The sequence below is a fragment of the Ruditapes philippinarum genome, unplaced genomic scaffold (assembly GCF_026571515.1).
Source record: "Ruditapes philippinarum isolate M1 unplaced genomic scaffold, ASM2657151v2 ctg2071_1_1_1_1, whole genome shotgun sequence".
Taxonomy (NCBI): Eukaryota; Metazoa; Mollusca; class Bivalvia; order Venerida; family Veneridae; genus Ruditapes; species Ruditapes philippinarum.
Genome location: NW_026863960.1, coordinates 52184 through 71362, shown reverse-complemented (window position 1 = coordinate 71362; position 19179 = coordinate 52184). Strand labels below are relative to the sequence as shown.

At 32.2% G+C, this 19179-nt stretch overlaps 1 protein-coding gene across 3 annotated transcripts; it reads left to right on the top strand.

Annotated features, from left to right (window-relative positions):
* The first annotated feature begins 733 nt into the window (after window positions 1–733).
* LOC132723954 (coiled-coil domain-containing protein 74A-like) lies at window positions 734–17904 on the top strand. 3 transcript variants are annotated; one of them, XM_060708759.1, is made up of 10 exons: window positions 734–973; window positions 2312–2429; window positions 3091–3169; window positions 3745–3919; window positions 5188–5316; window positions 7331–7402; window positions 12736–12874; window positions 13314–13494; window positions 14039–14202; window positions 17626–17904. In XM_060708759.1, the coding sequence occupies exons 2-10, from the start codon at window positions 2359–2361 to the stop codon at window positions 17762–17764; spliced, it is 1149 nt and encodes a 382-aa protein (XP_060564742.1). In that variant the 5' UTR covers window positions 734–973; window positions 2312–2358; the 3' UTR covers window positions 17765–17904. The 3 variants fall into 3 exon arrangements, with proteins under 3 accessions (XP_060564742.1, XP_060564741.1, XP_060564743.1); XM_060708758.1 differs by having other exon boundaries at window positions 3742–3919; XM_060708760.1 differs by lacking the exon at window positions 7331–7402 and having other exon boundaries at window positions 736–973; window positions 3742–3919.
* The last annotated feature ends 1275 nt before the right edge of the window (window positions 17905–19179 follow it).

Here is a 19179-nt window from a genome sequence, read left to right as displayed (position 1 = left end):
AATGCATCTATCAACATTTATTTATTTAAAGGTTGGTACATTTTTGTCATGGCTTGATCTTTCTTGGAAACTTGTTTAGATCTGCCAGAATTGATGGTATCGCTTACAAAAGATTCATTTTGTAATCATCACTTGAAAAAACTTGATAACTGTTTAAGATTTTATTGATATGGACCCCTATGTTTAGTCCGATGAATATTTAGTGGTTCATCATATAAATACATGTTTTAAATACACCTAAGACTGAGGTAAATGGAAAAAACTCTGTAGCCAATATTTTATAAAAAACATTAACTTTCTTGAATTTTTTTTTATCATTATTATAAACAAATGACTATTTTGATATAGTTAAAGTTGAGCAATTTATGTTGTGTCACTTAAAACAAACAATTTCTTATTATTTTTCTGATAACATCTGACAATAAATCAAGTATGGCATTCCTGCAAGTGTTGAAGTTAATACAACAAGTGACTTTATGTACTTTAGCCAGACATGACATCAGCGCCACAGAATTAAAAATGTGTTTGAATTAAGGTTGTGATTGAAAATTGGTTGTTTCGGGATATTTTTATTTATCTCGTTCAATAAATTCAGTATTAAACTGACACTCGTTGAATATTCACTATTACTTTATTATTTGTTGACTTCCATACGGATAATATTTAGTGGTGTTCAATCATTTCTGCATCTGGTACCCTGCATATAAAGGAAACCAGACTTCACCAGTGAGAGTGATTTGCCCTTGCATATTTTACAAATGGCGGCGTCTGTAGCAACGAGGCTCTTATAAAATCAATAAGAAATATGTTTTGCCATTAAAGTGTTCATTCATAGATTAAATCATATTGAGATTTCTTTCATTAAATCTTCACTTTCACATAAACCAAATATTTCTAAACGGATGCTAAACCATTTGATTCAATAAGAAATTTTTTGAGACCCAGCTAGCTGGTAAAGAGGAAAATTGAAGAGGTATGCAGACATTTTTCCTTTGTTAAATTCTATTCTTGGTCAACATAACTATTTTCCTTGAATGTCAGGTATAAAAAGGGAGTTGGTTCCTCTTATTTGCGTAAGTTTGAACGTTGATACTTCGTGTTATTCCATCTATTTTAGATGTCACCAAAATTAACTCGCAGGCATTGTTCTCCAAATTATGGTCATGACTCATGTTGTTTTCGTCTTGCATTTAAATACTAAGAACTAACTGACTCAAATATCTACTTGCTTCGGTTTTCTTACATTCTTTCACCAAACATCAGTGGTTTGTGATTTAACCTAGGAACAATAGATCAGGATTGCAAACCTATGAACAGTCAGTCAGTAAAAAAATTGTTAATTTTTTATCCTTACATTTTCCAAAAGTGTCATTCAGTAATATGAAATTAGGCAAAGTCGTTAAAAAAATCCTTTCATTCTTTCCGTTTTAAAGGTGTCATTCGATATTACATACACCGCTTCCGTTTTCACTCGAAACACTCGGCGATTATTACTAATCCGAAAAGTTGAGATTTGTTCCGTTATCGGAATACCCCGCCTATTATCATTGACATACATTGTAAGTGGCGGCGCCCGACTAGAACTGACACTGAAAATTTCATTGATAGGTATAGAATTCTATATATTTTTTAATTGTTTTTTATTTGATTTTCTTTTAAATATTCACATGTAGTCTATAGCCGGGCAAGCCAAAGACCGGACCAACTTCGCGGGCCCAGTCTTTGACTTCCCCGTATTATATGTACTTCTTGTTTTCACCTGAGACACTTTGGTGATTTAGATTATTGTTCACCCAAAAAGTTGTGATTGTTCCGTTATTGGAATATTATTATCAATGAGTTATTTTGAAAAATGGCAGAGCCCAACTAGGTATGATGGCACAGGCTAAAATGCAGACCCTTATGCAGACAATATAGGATATATAGTAAAACACAGACAATATAGATATAGAGTGTTTTCACAAAACGCAGACAATATCGAATAAGAAGGTGTAAATTAACTTGAAAGCCAATGGATAAGCATATTGTTTAAGGATATATTGGTTATGTTATTGGCATGTCAATGATATTTTTTTTCAATTTTCAAAAAAACCTGTGTCTTTCTGAAGAGGAAATGTAGCAAAATAAATCAGAAAAGTGGGAAAACCTGAAATCAAATTGCAACATCTGAGAATGGAATTTACTGTACCCACACATTTTATAAAATTTTCAATTTAAATTCAATTTAACATGCATGCTACATAAAAGAGGCTAACTATAGAGACAGCTTTCTGTCTTTCAGTCAATTAAATTTGTACATTTGTATTTCCAGGTTTATGCTTACATCAGAGGTGAACATCATGTGGCATTTATAGAAGTATGTTAAAACAAGGTGTGGTATCAGAGAAAATCTCAGATCTCACTTCCATGAATCAACTGCCACCATTAGGGTAAGTAATTTATCTGATTAATTTGAATAAAGCAAAGCCTTAGAATGGACATTATAAAAGAATTTACATAATTAAAAAACTTTACACTAACTATATAAACTTATTAATCAAATTTACATGTGTAGATTAAGAAATCCTCCATAGAATGTGAACTTGATAAGAATCCATAAATGCATTTCAGGATAATGATCTTTATGTAACCTTCCAAAAATGTTTAGTGAGTCCACATCTACATGTGCATTCTGCTTATTTTAATTTTTAAAAAGGTTATTAAAAAAAGAAAAAAAGAAAAACATACACAGGTAATTATATTAACTATGGCATTGCAAATATTTTTTCTGTTTATATTCATTTATTGCTTTTAATTTGCATTTGAGAATTTTGGGCTGCAGTTTATGCGGTTTATTTTATCCAACAACTTCTTGTCCGTGGATTTCACTTATTTTTCCTCCAGCTCAACTCCTCAAGCAAATGCTTTGTCTTCTTTCCCAGTAAACTACTTCCAGCCAAAATTTTTAAAACTCTCTTAGAATCATCTTTTGAACATATTTGAGTTACTGAAGGCATGCTCTTTTAGCTTACAATCTTAGTGTATATTACAGAGAAAGCTGTCTGATTAATTTTAGGTTTTATTTAATAATTTCAAAACATTTTGTTTCAGAACGTTGCCGCAATGGTCACGAGTAAACACATTAAACAGAGGGAGTTACCCGAAACCTTTCACAAAAGACAAGTTAATGGTATGAAGATAAAAATTAACTCATTTTGAATTTTTTAAAAATTGTCTTAGAAATATAAGGGGTACAGTCTTTGAATTTTTAACACAAGATTTTTTTATGTGTGTATTTGTAATATATGAGTTCTGAGATTTTTAACAATGTTTTATTTGAAGAAGATTCGAAGAAAATTATAACTCAAGTCTTTTATGTTTAATATTTTTATGCCATCAGAAAATTTTCTGTGACTGTTATTCAGATTGGGCATTTCATTCAGCTTATAATTCGTCATATCATTACTTCAAACTTACCTGAGCAGTGTTTGATTTGTAACAGTAATACTTTCTTTTCTAGTTTATATTGACCGGGCATATTTTTTTATTTATATGTGGCTCTTGTTTATCCAGAAAAAAAAACTTAAGCTGGTTCATTTTGACCCGGTATAATTACATGGCCTTTTATTTATCAAGAAAAACTTACCTTGAATTTTTCATTTTGAATTGGCATAATTACCTGGCCTTTTATTTATCCAGAAAAAACTTAACTTAAACACAAGTATTTCAGCATTAAACTTTTATGATTTACGTTTTCTCCAGCAGCCAGTAGCTGACAAGGTTGGTGACGAGGATGATAGAACGGTGGACTTGTCCGAGTTAAATCCTGCACAGAGGATACATCATCTAGAGCGGAGCATTATGTTTCTTAAACAGCAACATGCTGAGGTGCTAAAATCACTACATGAAGAAATAGATAGTCTGAAAAAAGAAAATAAAGGTGAGTATTCTGAACATATCTTAGACCTGTTAAACGATATTTTGGTAGAAAAAAACCCAGAAAAAAGCCAGTAACAGAATTGTTTTAAAAATGCTGTAAAGTATAAAAAGATTCATAAAAACTGATTTTTGACCTTATAAAACAGAGGCCTATAAATTTTTTCTTTTAAATCATGTAGTTTTCCCAAAATCTGAACTTACTTCTGCTTTTTTACTTCCCAAATTAGCAATGTTAGTGGCATTTTTTCCCAAAATCAAGAGGTTAAGGCCTTTTTCCAATTAAGTGTGAAAAACCTCTGAAAAAGTCAGATATTTTCACACTTTTCTGTTTGAAACCTATGATTAAAACAACTCACAAAAAATAATTAGAGCAATGCTGAGTTAACTGTGTATTTTAAAGGAACTCCACTGAGGTCTAAAAGCCTAAAAACATAAAATTTGAATTTTTACATAGATCAGCTGGGGCACTGAAAACAGAAAGATATGCAAAAGATAATAAAGAAATATACTCAGAAATAAACTGAAAATCATATTCTTGAGAGTTCTTTGTCAAATTTTAGTGAAAAGTAGTGAAAAGCGTTGCAACGCTTTTTCAATTTAGGGTCATTTTTCACAATCAGAATAATCATTCTGGAAAAATGGAGTGAGCGAATGTTCTGAAATTTTGTACATAATTTATTCTCCCATACCTACATGAAATAGAATATTAATATCAATGCTATATTTTCTGTTCCGTCTGTTTCACATTAAACTGGAATACTTGTTAAGTCTTTACATATTTGAATTAAACCATAAATCGTCTTTTTTGTTCTAATACTAACAAATATCACATAATTATTGTTGGGGTCTGAATCATGAATATCCAAGTAAGCATTACAGCCCTGGTTCAGGCACACTAACTGTTCATCATATCATCTATAGACTGATATTATACATGCAGGTTTTTTGTGCCCCCACTTTAGTGGCGGGCATTTAGATTTACCCTTGTCCGTCCTTCCGTCCGTCCTTCCGTCCGTCCGTCCTCTTTTGTGTCGCACGTAACTCAAAAAGTATTTGACCTAGAGTCATGAAACTTTACAGGATTGAATGTTGATCAGCATGTGTAGTTGTGCACCTGGGTATTTTCGTCTGGATATTTTTAGTATTTTTAGAGTTATTGCCCTTGACTTAGTAAAACTTTGCATTTTTCAACTTGTGTCGCATGTAACTCAAAAAGTATTTGACCTATCTTTTATTTATATTTATATATATATTATATATATTTCACAGATTTACAGTTTAAGATAGTGATGAGTCAGAAACAGCAACAACAACAACATACTCCGCAACATCATCATGCTGGTGGAAGTGCTAGTAGTCGTAGAAGTCGTACTGGTAAAGATAGATTGTTGGAGAAAGGTAATTTTATAGATTTTTGACGCTTAGGACTTGTCCCAACCGTTTATGACGTGCTCTGATTTTTTTTCTAAAGAAACTATGCTTTGGCCAGTATTTTTAAATTTTAAGACTTATGCTAAGGCTAAGTAATTAGGTTTTAATTTTTATGCTCCCCGAAAAATTTCGGGGGAGCATATAGTCGGCGCCTTGTCCGTCTGTCCGTCCGTCCGTCTGTCCGTCTGTCCGTCCGTTGTCTTGTCCGGAGCATAACTTGAAAACCCTTGGAGATAATTTGTTGAAACTTCATACAGTGGTAGAGGGCATCGAGGGGGAGTGCAGTGTCAAAGAACCATAACTCTATTTTGCCTGGTTTTTGAATTATCTCCCCTTATAGAAAAATCTTGTCCGGGGCATAACTCTAAAACTATAAGAGATATCAACATGAAACTTTGTAGGTGAATAGATCTCAATGGGTAGATGTGCAGTGCATAAGAACAATAACTCTTTTCATCCTAATTTTGGAGTTATTGCCCTTTGTTAATTTTAATACTTTGAACTTTGTCCGGAACATAACTTGAAAACCCTTGGAGATAATTTGTTGAAACTTCATACAGTGGTAGAGGGCATCGAGGGGGAGTGCAGTGTCAAAGAACCATAACTCTATTTTGCCTGGTTTTTGAATTATCTCCCCTTATAGAAAAATCTTGTCCCGGGCATAACTCTAAAACTATAAGAGATATCAACATGAAACATTGTAGGTAGATAGATCTCATTGAGTAGAGGTGCAGTGCAAAAGAACCATAACTCTGTTAAGCCTTATTTTTGAATAATCTCCCCTTTTAGAAAAATCTTGTCCAGGACATAGCTGTAAAACTATAAGAGATATCAACATGAAACTTTGTAGGTAGATAAATCTCAATGGTGAGATATGCAGTGCACAAGAATCATATCTCTACCTTGCCTAATTCTGGAGTTATTGCCCTTTGTTTATTTTTACTTTTTGAATTGTCCAGGACATAACTCGGAAATCATAAGAGATATCATCAAGAAACTTTGTAGGTTGATAGATCACATTGATTAGAAGTGCAGTTCAAAGAACTGTAACTCTGCCTTGCCTAATTTTGGAATTATTGCACTTGAACTTTTTCCACGGACATAACTCTGAAACTACAAGAGGTGTACTATCCTGTGTCCAAAACCTATTCGGGGAGCATCACCCGGCTCAAACCGGGCTCTTGTTTTTATTAGAAATCTTTTTTTTTTCATTGGGCTTAAAGATCCTATATATTGTAATTAAGCATGTAACAAGTGTGTGTGTTTGGTTTGTTTACCCTCGCCACTTGAATAAGCCATATACATGGGCAATAAATGTAGTACTGTACAGTTAGGTAATTTAATATATTTATATAATTATTCTTCTAAAACAATTTCCAAACAAATATGTTAAATATGTACAGCAAATGTTTATGTACATTACAATTAAACAATAAAATTAATGCATTAATTTTTTATTGAAAAAAGTGGCTTAGACTTTATTGAAAATAAATTTCTAATTGCCTCCCTTTATTTACATGAAATGTTAAATTCGGTAATATCTTTACAAATACATGTAATGCTTTTTGAAACTTACAATATTGATTAATCTTCATATGAGCATTAGATTTATAATATAAAACCATGAAGAAAATTGTGTGACAGGGTCTTGAAAGGAGCTCAACTGTTGAATTCAAAATTGAAATATATTTTAAAAAAATTATGTAGAAATATATTCAGGTTTAAATTGAAAATAAATTTTTTGTGTGTTTAAGGCAGATTTTAGTGGAACTGATATATACTCTTTATTTTTTAAAACATTAGTAAATTTTAAGTTATATCTCTGTAGAAACATTCTTCCTTATAAATTCATTCTAGTAGAGATCAGATCAAATTGTTTTAGTTATAATTTGTATATTTATTCATGAATTTAGATATCATTTCTATTAGAGCTTTTTGTAAAAAAAAATCCGAAATCTTGATTCAGTTGGCTAATTTTCAGAATCCTCATCTTTGTCTATACATTCTGGGACTTACTACAACTTTTCAAAGACTCTTGAAAGTTCATCTAGAGGTTTGTTAACGTCACATTTAGAGTGGTTGCTAGGCTACACATGAGCCTCGTCACGACAAAACCAACATAATGGGTTTGCGACCAGCATGGATCCAGACCAGCCTGCGCATCCGCACAGTCTGATCAGGATCCATGCTGTTCGCTTACCAACCCTATAACAAGTAGTGAAACTGATAGCAAACAGCAGATGCGCAGGCTGGTCTGGATCCATGCTGGTCGCAAACCCATTATGCTCCCCGAAAAATTTCGGGGGAGCATATAGTCGGCGCCTTGTCCGTCTGTCCGTCCGTCCGTCTGTCCGTCCGTTGTCTTGTCCGGAGCATAACTTGAAAACCCTTGGAGATAATTTGTTGAAACTTCATACAGTGGTAGAGGGCATCGAGGGGGAGTGCAGTGTCAAAGAACCATAACTCTATTTTGCCTGGTTTTTGAATTATCTCCCCTTATAGAAAAATCTTGTCCGGGGCATAACTCTAAAACTATAAGAGATATCAACATGAAACTTTGTAGGTGAATAGATCTCAATGGGTAGATGTGCAGTGCATAAGAACAATAACTCTTTTCATTTCTAATTTTGGAGTTATTGCCCTTTGTTAATTTTAATACTTTGAACTTTGTCCGGAACATAACTTGAAAAACCCTTGGAGATAATTTGTTGAAACTTTATACAGTGGTAGAGGGCATTGAGGGGGGTGCAGTGTCAAAGAACCATAACTCTATTTTGCCTGGTTTTTGAATTATCTCCCCTTATAGAAAAATCTTGTCCGGGGCATAACTCTAAAAACTATAAGAGATATCAACATGAAACTTTGTAGGTGAATAGATCTCAATGGGTAGATGTGCAGTGCATAAGAAACAATAACTCTTTTCATCCTAATTTTGGAAGTTTATTGCCCTTTGTTAATTTTAATACTTTGAACTTTGTCCGGAACATAACTTGAAAACCCTTGGAGATAATTTGTTTGAAACTTCATACAGTGGTAGAGGGCATTGAGGGGGGTGCAGTGTCAAAGAACCATAACTCTATTTTGCCTGTTTTTTGAATTATCTCCCCTTATAGAAAATCTTGTCCGGGGCATAACTCTAAAACTATAAGAGATATCAACATGAAACTTTGTAGGTGAATAGATCTCAATGCGTAGATGTGCAGTGCATAAGAACAATAACTCTTTTTGTCCTAATTTTGGAGTTATTGCCCTTTGTTTATTTTAATACTTTGAACTTGAACTTTGTCCGGAACATAACTTGAAAACTCCTTGGAGATAATTTGTTGAAACTTCATACAGTGGTAGAGGGCATCAAGGGGAGTGCAGTGTCAAAGAACCATAACTCTATTTTGCCTGGTTTTTTTGAATTATCTCCCTTATAGAAAATCTTGTCCGGGCATAACTCTAAAACTATAAGAGATATCAACATGAAACATTGTAGGTAGATAGATCTCATTGAGTAGGAGGTGCAGTGCAAAAAGAACCATAACTCTGTTTTAAGCCTTATTTTTGAATAATCTCCCCTTTTAGAAAAAATCTTGTCCAGGACATAGCTGTAAAACTATAAGAGATATCAACATGAAACTTTGTAGGTAGATAAATCTCAATGGGGTAGATGTGCAGTGCACAAAGAATCATAACTCTACCTTGCCTAATTCTGGAGTTATTGCCCTTTGTTTATTTTTTACTTTTTGAATTGTCCAGGACATAACTCGGAAATCATAAGAGATATCATCAAGAAACTTTTGTAGGTTGATAGCATCACATTGATTAGAAGTGCAGTGCAAAGAACTGTAACTCTGCCTTGCCTAATTTTAGAATTATTGCACTTTGAACTTTTTCCACGGACATAACTCTGAAACTACAAGAGGTGTACTTTCCTGTGTCCAAAACCTATTCGGGGAGCATCACCCGGCTCAAACCGGGCTCTTGTGTTGGTTTTGTTGTGACGCGGCTCACATTTTGTTGCTAGACTGATTCACTATTAGTCTATGGTAGCTAAGGACTGTGTGGTATTGTTAGATTAAGACGTCAAGTACATGTATTTAAATTTTTTTTTAAAAAATCCATTTAGCATAAATCACTGTGTTTTGAAATAGCTAGACACATTTTCAGCTAACAGCAGTGTCTATTCTAGGATTTGCAAAACAGAGTGGATTTTTATTGAAAAAAAAATTAAAAAATTCCATTTAGACTTAATCACTGTGTTTTGAAAAAGCTAGACACATTTTCAACACAGTGTCTATTCTAGGATTTGCAAAACAGGGGGATTTTTATTGAAAAATGAGAATTTTCTACATTTGTTGATCTTTTTCCTTCTTTCTCTGCGTAAATTCTTTTTTATACTCTGAAAAAATAGGGGGGGGGGGGGAAATTCTCAAAAATATGAGTGTGAATCCCCCATCTGCCCTCCTCCTAGGATAGACACTGTTAACATAAATGTACTTTTAATTAATCAGATACAGGATAAGAATAAATTTTCCAATATTCATTATTTTTGAAATTTCTTGAATAAGAGTAAAAATCCTTATCTTTATTACCGTATTTTCAAAATTTATTCAATGAAAATATGATAGATATTTCATTAGTCATTATTTTCATTAATTGAACTAGAATAACAATTAGAATAAATACGGTACATGTATTCTAATATTTGTTATTTTCAAAACTTAAACTTATGGGACAAGAATATTGATCACCTTGTATTTGTTAAAGCTTAGGAGTTTTATTCTGGAGTCTGTATCTGTTAAATGAGCTTTTGAAGTATACATGTATCATGCAAATTGAATTGGTTACAGAAAGTACAAATGTACATAAACAGGAATAGAGTGAAAATGTGTCTAGAATGTGTTCAAATTGAGAGGGGTTTTGTCAGTAATTGAACAGCACAATTATTGCACTGGCAAAGTAGATGTAGTTAAATTTTACTGGTATTTAAATAGTCATATTGCACCATTGCAATTTATATAACACGAAACTAACAAAATGGGAAGTTGATATTGATTATAAAAGAGCAAAGAAAGTGATTGTGCAATACATTTTTTTGAAAGTCATCTGATTAAACTTCTTGGTATAATATTTGGGAATATATATAATTTTGTGCATGTTTTAGATTGAAGAAAGTCTCTTTCATTCAGACTTAAAATATGCTTAACTTACATAGTGAATTAGTATTTTGTTTGGAAGTCAGAATAGTACATTGTAAAATACATTTTGCTACCTCAATGACAAATTATTATCTTACATTTATAGCTACTTTTTTCAGGTAACAAGCATCTAACATTTCTCTTAAACCATCATTTAATCATTATAAAATTCATGTTTTCCCTTCTAAAGAAGTAAAAGGTTTATTTGAGCCGCATCATAACAAAACCAATATTGTGCGTTTGCGACCAGCATGGATCCAGACTAGCCTGCGCATCCGCGCAGTCTGATCAGGATCCATGCTGATCGCTGTCAGTTTCTCCACTTGTAATAGAGTTGGTAAGCGAACAGCATGGATCCTGATCAGACTGCGCGGATGCACAGGCTTGTCTGGATCCATGCTGGTTGCAAACACATTACGTGGGTTTTGTCGTGACACGGCTCATTTGTTGTTGAGGCATAATGTACCTTTAAGCTGAGATTAGAGATTTGAATTTTATAACTTTGTTCTGAATTTGCAACTATATTTTAATTGAAAAGGAATGGTTAGTAAACATTTAATTTTAAGGTCTGGAATCATTATTTTGTTGCCTTACATGTAATTATAGTTGAAAGGGGGTAAGTTGTGGTTAAATACAAAATATAGTTAAGGTGTCTGCCATCCCAGGTATTATGGGTTCGAGCCCTACTGCGATGCCAACTATGTTTCCTCACATGACACTAGTCATGAATCCAGGAATTTCATTGGTCAGAGTAGATTCTGTGTTGTTTTCTAACCAATCAAATGTCTGAGATCTGAGAGTTTGAGATTAGAATCTTTTTTTATAACCTCCGACCCAGCACTGGTTCCCAGGAAGCAGAATCATCAAGTGGTTAAAAATAGGCTATAAGCGTTCTTCACTATCAAGCTTTAATTAACAATGTTTTAAACTAAGCTTGTTCACGGTTGTTTTATATATTCTATATTCAATACATGTATTTAACCAGGATTTTGACTAAACAATCTATATATATATATACATAGTATATAATAATAAACAGATTATAATGTATTTCTAATATTATTTTCCTAGTGTGCTAGATACATGTACCTTCTGTTTTACAGGATAGAACATTTGCACAAGCGTTATATTGTTTACTTGTATGATAAATGAAATATTTGTATGATTGATGCAAATTTTGCTGCTATACATACATTAGTTTATGTCATAGGTTTTGAATTGTATTATTCATACAACAAAGTTTTCTTTAAATCAGTACCAATGGGAATTCCAGAAATATTTTGATCTAATAGCTCAGGTGGCATTTGATTACTTTTGAGATAAATACAAGAGCTCTCTTTTAGCCCGAATGGCTGGCGAAAATATTTGCTGCACCAGAATTTACTGTCAGATGCTTCCACCAAATGAAAGTCATTTGTTTCTGACACCGCTTGATTTAGAAATCATGTGGGATTAGTAGTCCCTCACTTGCGGAAAATATTCGTATTACTGGTTAGTTATAAAAAAAACTGGTTAAGTATACTGATTGCCAAAAAATGTGTGATATGTCAATGCTCAAAAATCACTCAGGATAGCATTTTACTTCTGGTCACACTCAAACTTTTTTTGGCTTCTTTAAAGTTTATAGAGAGCACATTTATAGAAATGCTTTTCAAATCATTTTCTAGGTAATATATGTATTTAGATATCAGCATATTCAAGAATTTTTTAGAAAAGGTGCCATTGCAGTATGGTAAATAAAAACGGCTTCTAAATCAAGAATATACTGAAAGATTATCAGCAGTTACTGTTTTCCAAATTAATTTGAGTGTCTATGTTTTAGAATATGCCACAAATGGGCTGTTAAAAGTGAAGCAACATAAAAGAAACAGATTAACTTAAAATTTAACTGAATTATGATTTCTTTGCATAGTAAATATTTTGACAAAAGCATGACTATTACAATTTACATGTATTACTGTAAAGGGAGAGTTCATTTTTGAAGTCATGGAACAAAGCTTTAATAGTTTGCAGTATAACTGCTGTAATTCATTTGTTAAAGAAATTGAATGCCAATATTAATGATTTGCATAATTACACTAGATATTTTGATAGCACTGACATCCCATATACCAAAAATAAACTGTTCCAACAGGTCAAGTTCATTCCACAAATTCAGGAGGGACAGGGTTTAAGATTGTCTTATTTTTCATTTATACAGAGGACAAGCTGGATGAATTAAAGATTATATTTCTCGAGGAAGAAATCAAGGAGTTGAAGCATGCACTGAGGGAGGCACGTAACCGGAACTCGTATCTTACTCAGGTCATAGAACAAAATGAGGACGTCAAGAAAAAACAGTAAGTTGCCACACTAAAACTCCTTATCAATCTATATTTAAGCAGTTAAAGCCATGTTTGCAGCCAATCCAGTCTGTAAATAAAAGGCCAGTATTTAGAAACTGTGATTAATTATTTAAAACATACTGATATCCAAGTATCTGTCATTTTAAGGGACTCAACTGAGGTTTATTTGTTAAGAATTTATGGCTTTTTATCACAGGTAGGGGAAGGGTCTTTCCCTTAAATCATGTTAAAAATGACACAGAATATTTATAGAAAGGGAAGAAAAAACTTAGTGTAAATTAAATTTAAGGGGAAACTGCAAGATTCTGAATAGAAAGAGTCTTAAACTGGCCTCTGCCATAATAAGGAAAAAAAATCCTGTAATTTATAGGCCTTTTTGTTGAAAAAATGAGCTAAACACGTGAATATTTTAACATATATTTTATGATTTTAGACAACATACAATAGATACGATGAAGTATCAGCTGTCTCAGGGGAACGCTGCAAACCTCGCCGAACAAATTACCTCCGGTCAGAGCCTGTTCAATCTGCCCGGAGGAAGACAACCGAGTCTAGCCGAATGTGAGGCGATTATACGTAGATTACAACAAATTAATGAGCAGCAGCAGCATGAGGTATATAGGTCAAATATTGATCTTTTCCCTATTTCTCAATAAATCTTTTCCCTATTTCTCAATATTTTCCCCCCAATTCCTCAATAAAATTTTCCCCAATTCCTCAATAAATCTTTTCCCAATTCCTCAATGAACCTTTTCCCAATTTCTCATTAAATCATTTCCCAAAAGTTCACAAAAATTATACAGCTTTATGACCTTATAACAAAAGTGTTAATCAACCTGTTTAAAAAAAACAAAGCAAAAAAAAACCATAAACATGTTCATTGGTAAATATCGACCTTTTCCCTGTTTTAATTAAAATTTCCCCAAATTTCACAAAGATTGTAAAGATTTCTCCCACTGAAGTATTAATCACTTCTTTAAAGCCATATTCATTTTAAAGTTTGTATGTATGTATTATTATACCTCACATAAAATTAAGGTCTGTGACCTTAGAACTATTGTATTTTATCCTTCCTTTTCCTGTTTTTAACTGAGCAGCCCCAAAATTCTTTGCGTTAACATTTTCGATAGTTTTAATTTTCAAAATCTATTTACACAGTTGGATAACCTAAAATCAGATCTCCGTGACGTGTTATACTCACACAAGTGGACACCAGATGCCTATTTACTTGCCAAGGCTTACGTTCATGAGGAGGAACATAAAGACGATGACAAAGATAAAACTTTGCCGAAACTTCACATGAAAAACCAGGCGAGAAAACTGTAAGTATATCATAAAGGTTTTTCTATTCATAGAATGATTAATTTGGTACTTATTGAAGTGGACTTAATGTGTGTATTAATATGTTACATGTATTTGGAGGGTTTAGGAAATGTTGTTTGTCATGTAGTAATCATGTATTTCAAATATGGTTATACATATATTAAGTTATTGATTATGCATAAATATACTTTTTTTACATCCACTTTGCATTAATTTTATTATGTTGGATTTTAAGTCACATCATCCTTGCTAATGTCATGTGGCAAATTTACAGTTTTACTGGTAAAAGAAGACCTCAGGGGCCCCTTTCAGGCACAAGCAGGCACCTGAGTTGAACCACTTAACCTTCTTAAAGTCACATTAGATTTAATCTTGTGTTTATTAGTAAGTTAAACATTTGTACGGGGAATTATGTACTGTCATTTCTTATAAGTTATAACTGTATCATAGATTTTAAAATTGAGAAATCCTTTCATTTAACTATCTTTATTAACATATATTTAATACAGGACAACAATTGATATAGAATCTCAAATAATTGAGTAAGTTTTACAACTCTATGCAACTCCTTTTTTTACAAAGAGCCGCGTCATGACAAAACCAACATAATGGGTTTGCGACCAGCATAGATCCAGACCAGACTGCGCGGAATGATCAGGATCCATGCTGTTCGCTTACCAACCCTATTACAAGTAGAGAAACTGGTAGCGAACAGTATGGATCCTGATCAGACTGCACGGATGCGCAGGCTGGTCTGGATCCATGCTGGTTGCAAACCCATTATGTTGGTTTTGTCGTGACGCGGCTCAAATTTGTTATCTCCGAACACATGATAGGATAGCATGCACATATCGGTACATTTCTAAGACCTCCAGAACTAAATATTTGGCATAATTATATTTCATTTTGCATGTGCTTCACCTGACTTAACATTGGAAGACAAGAGGCTATGAATGATTTTGTTGCATTATTTTTACATTGTTTGGAAATCAAGTTTTGAAACCAGTTGCGCGACTTTGACAAGGTCTGTTCCTGTGATTTTAATGACGGTAAATCATAGTGATGCACTGTTTATAGCATGATAATAAATAAATAACACATAGGTTTGTGGGTAACAATATCATCCTGGGGAAAATAACGCCTCAGGTAACTGTATTTTTACAAGGGATGATATTTTTGATATTACTCACAAATCCATGTTTTATTTATTTTATTACCATGAACAAGAACTTGATCGGGACACTGTTTCTATAGGTTTTTTTATTTTTAAGATTTTTTACTGTGAAAAATACTGTTTCCTATGCAGCAGTACAAAAATTTTAGTCACATGGTAAACTTGAATGAGCATAAGAATAACTCCTATTGGCCTATGGGAAATTAACATTATAAAAATAATGAGGAGTAATAATAAAAGCTCTCCCAACAAAAAAAAAGGACTGTTGTATACTGAAAGTAAGATGAAAATTTTTCAGGGAAAATTTTACCTTATTAATTAATTACGGAAACCGAAAATGAAAAAGTTTTGGCCTTAAACTTTCATGAAAGGTCTTTTTCAATTCAGAATTTGAGGCGTTACTGCTTAACTAGTCTATATTTAGATATTACAAAAAGAAGACAGATGTAATTCTTCTTGTACTAATCCTATAAAATTTAATGGTAATACCAAAAAAGGTTAATCTGTATGTGTAGTTAATCCTTGTCCTACTTGGCACAGGTTAAAGGTTTTTTACAAGTACAGTATATAATAAGTTCACATATTGCGCAATTCAATATCGAGAGACATTTTTTGAACTTCTATTTAATCCATTTTGAGAGAAAACCTTCCTGCTTAATTTAATATTTTACACTTTGATTCCATTTTTAAGTTTTTTTTGTTTTTTTAATTAAGTGGTTTATAAAAAAAAACGAAGTACAAATACAGTCTTTGTTTTAATTTGAATTGTAATTATTTTGACATTAAGAGAACTGTTATATAATTTTATGCGAAAAGTGTGTTTGGTGTATTATTACATGTAGATACAAAGATTTTTTGACAGGTTACATGTATATGGCCCTGTAAAGCTGTTAGTCTGTGTTACCAAAGATGATATTAAGCAATGGTTATATAGCAAACAAGCAAATGGCCATATAACCTGTCAAACTTCTATAACAAATTCATGATACTTCAAAGTTCCTTCCTTTGATACAGATAAAAATATCAAAGATTTGCAGCGACCAATTGTATAGATAATATAAAAAGTACAGTCACAATTGACCAATGAAAATTGATGTTACAAACATGCAATTCTAAATATTTTTAAATTCACGAGAAAACATTTTCCTTAGTTCCGAGTATTAACTGGTTTCATAACTTGATTCACACATTGGTTGATGGTTTTATTTATATGGTGAAGGTTTATTTCCTTTAATAACCATTAGGTAATAGGTCCATTTTAACTTCTTGATTTACAATTGATATGGTTTAAAGATCATCAAGAGGTGATAAAAGCAATACATGTATATGATTTACATATTGAATTTTATTTTTATGAGCCAAAGTAACTGCTCAGATTATGTTTTTAACCATGGAGATATTTGATTTTAAATTTATTTATAATAGTCAATTAAAGAAGTGCATTTGCCATAGACCATTTATTAACAAATATTATCTGCCTGCCAAATGACTATAGATTGCATGAACATGCTTCCACATTGATGTATAACAGTGTATGATTTTTACTGAAGCTCATCAGAGTTGTTTCCCTTTATTTGTCAAATATTTATGAAACTATCCTTGTCAAATCTGTAAATACAATTTACATGTTTAAACAAATATTATATTGTTGGCTGACCAACAAGGAATTTTCATCCTGATATCCCCAAAAATGTTAATGGAGAGTTCTGAAATGGAAGCTGGACAAGTCCATTTTTAAAAAATTCTGCACGTAAGGGTTAAGAATGTACAGTCCATAATTCAACAATCATAACAAGTAGTAGTATACAATTTTATATTGTAAGTAATGAATTGATAAACTATAGTGTGTAGTATAAAAAAAAAGATATTACATAAGTGTAATAACAATGTAACATGATGTCATTTGCATTGTACAGACATAGTGTAAAAGTGCGCCGATGTAAGCATTACACTATAGGTGCATCAGTAAAAAATTACTCTTTTCTGCTGTAAACCACCCAGGATTTCGGATATGTGATATTATATTTGTTGAATATCATAATTGTGTTTATTCAATATTATATTTGTGGAATATTATATTCGTGTAGATTTGATAATAATATTATGCTCGCCAGAGGCTGGAATAGTATGATTTTACTCAACGAGTGCAATAACTTTAGTATTGAACCTACACTCATGCAATATCTTCTATATTTCTTTAGCAATATAGTCATGCGACTTATATATATTATACTATATATATTTACAGCCCAGAGATAGCTTACATTCAGAGAGATATGGTGAACCTGCCTGCACTTAAACAGACTGTAAGTAATAAGGCAGTAGAGCGAAAGAAACGGACCCAGATCCTACAGAAAGCCAGATTGAAAAAAGAAGTTATGCAGTAAAAAACCCCAGTGACATAACTAGTTTTTCTTAGTCATTTTTTTTTCTAATTAAACTGTTCACTGTTTTTTTGCCAGTATGGCATACATGTTTTCTGTAAGACTGTACATTTGAATTAAAAGAGATATTTTAATTACTTATATTAAGTCTTCATTATTTTTAAAGGCCCATTGTGCCTCAGAATCATTTTCATTTCTCAAAAAATGTTAATTTTTGGTATCTTGTTACAGTTTCTAAAACCATACTCATTGGCTGTATATGTATACAGGAACACTTTTTGCTTCTTTAGTTCTGTTGGCAATTGGTATAATTATAGTGAATTACATGTAGTATTTTGTATGGAACTATGGAATACAACTTTCATTACATTTTGCTACCTTCACGACACATAACTGCATGTTCAGCGTTACTTAAATAAAATATCAGTTGTAAAACATGTAACATGCACTAAATCCATTATTTAAACATTATTGAACGCGTGTTTGTCATCTCTATAGAATTATAAAAAATGTACATTTCTGAGGCATAATGCACCTTTAACCATTCTTTAAAGTCATTTTTTGGTGTTATAACTCTTTGTTCTAACTCAGTCAGTAATATTATTCAAAGAATCTTAATCAAGGTCACAAACAAAATGCTAATCCCTGAAAGTTCTCATCGGCGTCTGATAATTTGTTATTTACTTCTTTTCCATGTTAAAGCATTCTTTTATAGTCAGTATGTGGTAAATCTAAATTTTTGATCAACGACATGCACTATGTACTTAAACTTTTTACCGTACAATGTATAATTTTCAACATTTATATTATTTCTTAGGTTGTACTCGTATTTTTTTTAAAGCAGTTCATCTGCAGATGTGACTTAGAGAAATTGAAAATACAAATTGTATTTTATTAAAGAAAAAAAAACATAGCCTTGATCGGCTAAAAATGGCTGACAGGGTTGTAAATTATATGCATCAGGGTCTTTCAAATAGAATGTGAAAGTCACCCGGATTAAATTAATTGGAATAAAAGGGCCCTTTAAAGTATGTTTTATAAAGGTGGAAAAATTTAAGGAAAAATTTAGGGTCAGTTCCTGTCATAGAAATCAAATATATTAAATGTAAAAAAAGAATTTCCCGGTGTTTGGGAAACGTTTAAAACAGTTTTTTTTTCATAAAGCCCCAATTCTGACCTGTGATACTTGTTCTTTGATGTTTTAATCTTTTTTAATTTTATGTACTTATTGAATTTGTTATGCATTTTTATTTTGGTCAGGTGAATTATATTTTCTTTGTCAAAGTCACTGTTAGTTATTGCCATTTGTGATTAGCCTTATGTCTGTTATATAAGTACAGTTGTTAGAATAGATCTCCGGAAACTTGTCTCTTTAATGTATTTTCGTAGATATAAGTATTAACTAAACAGTTTTGAAA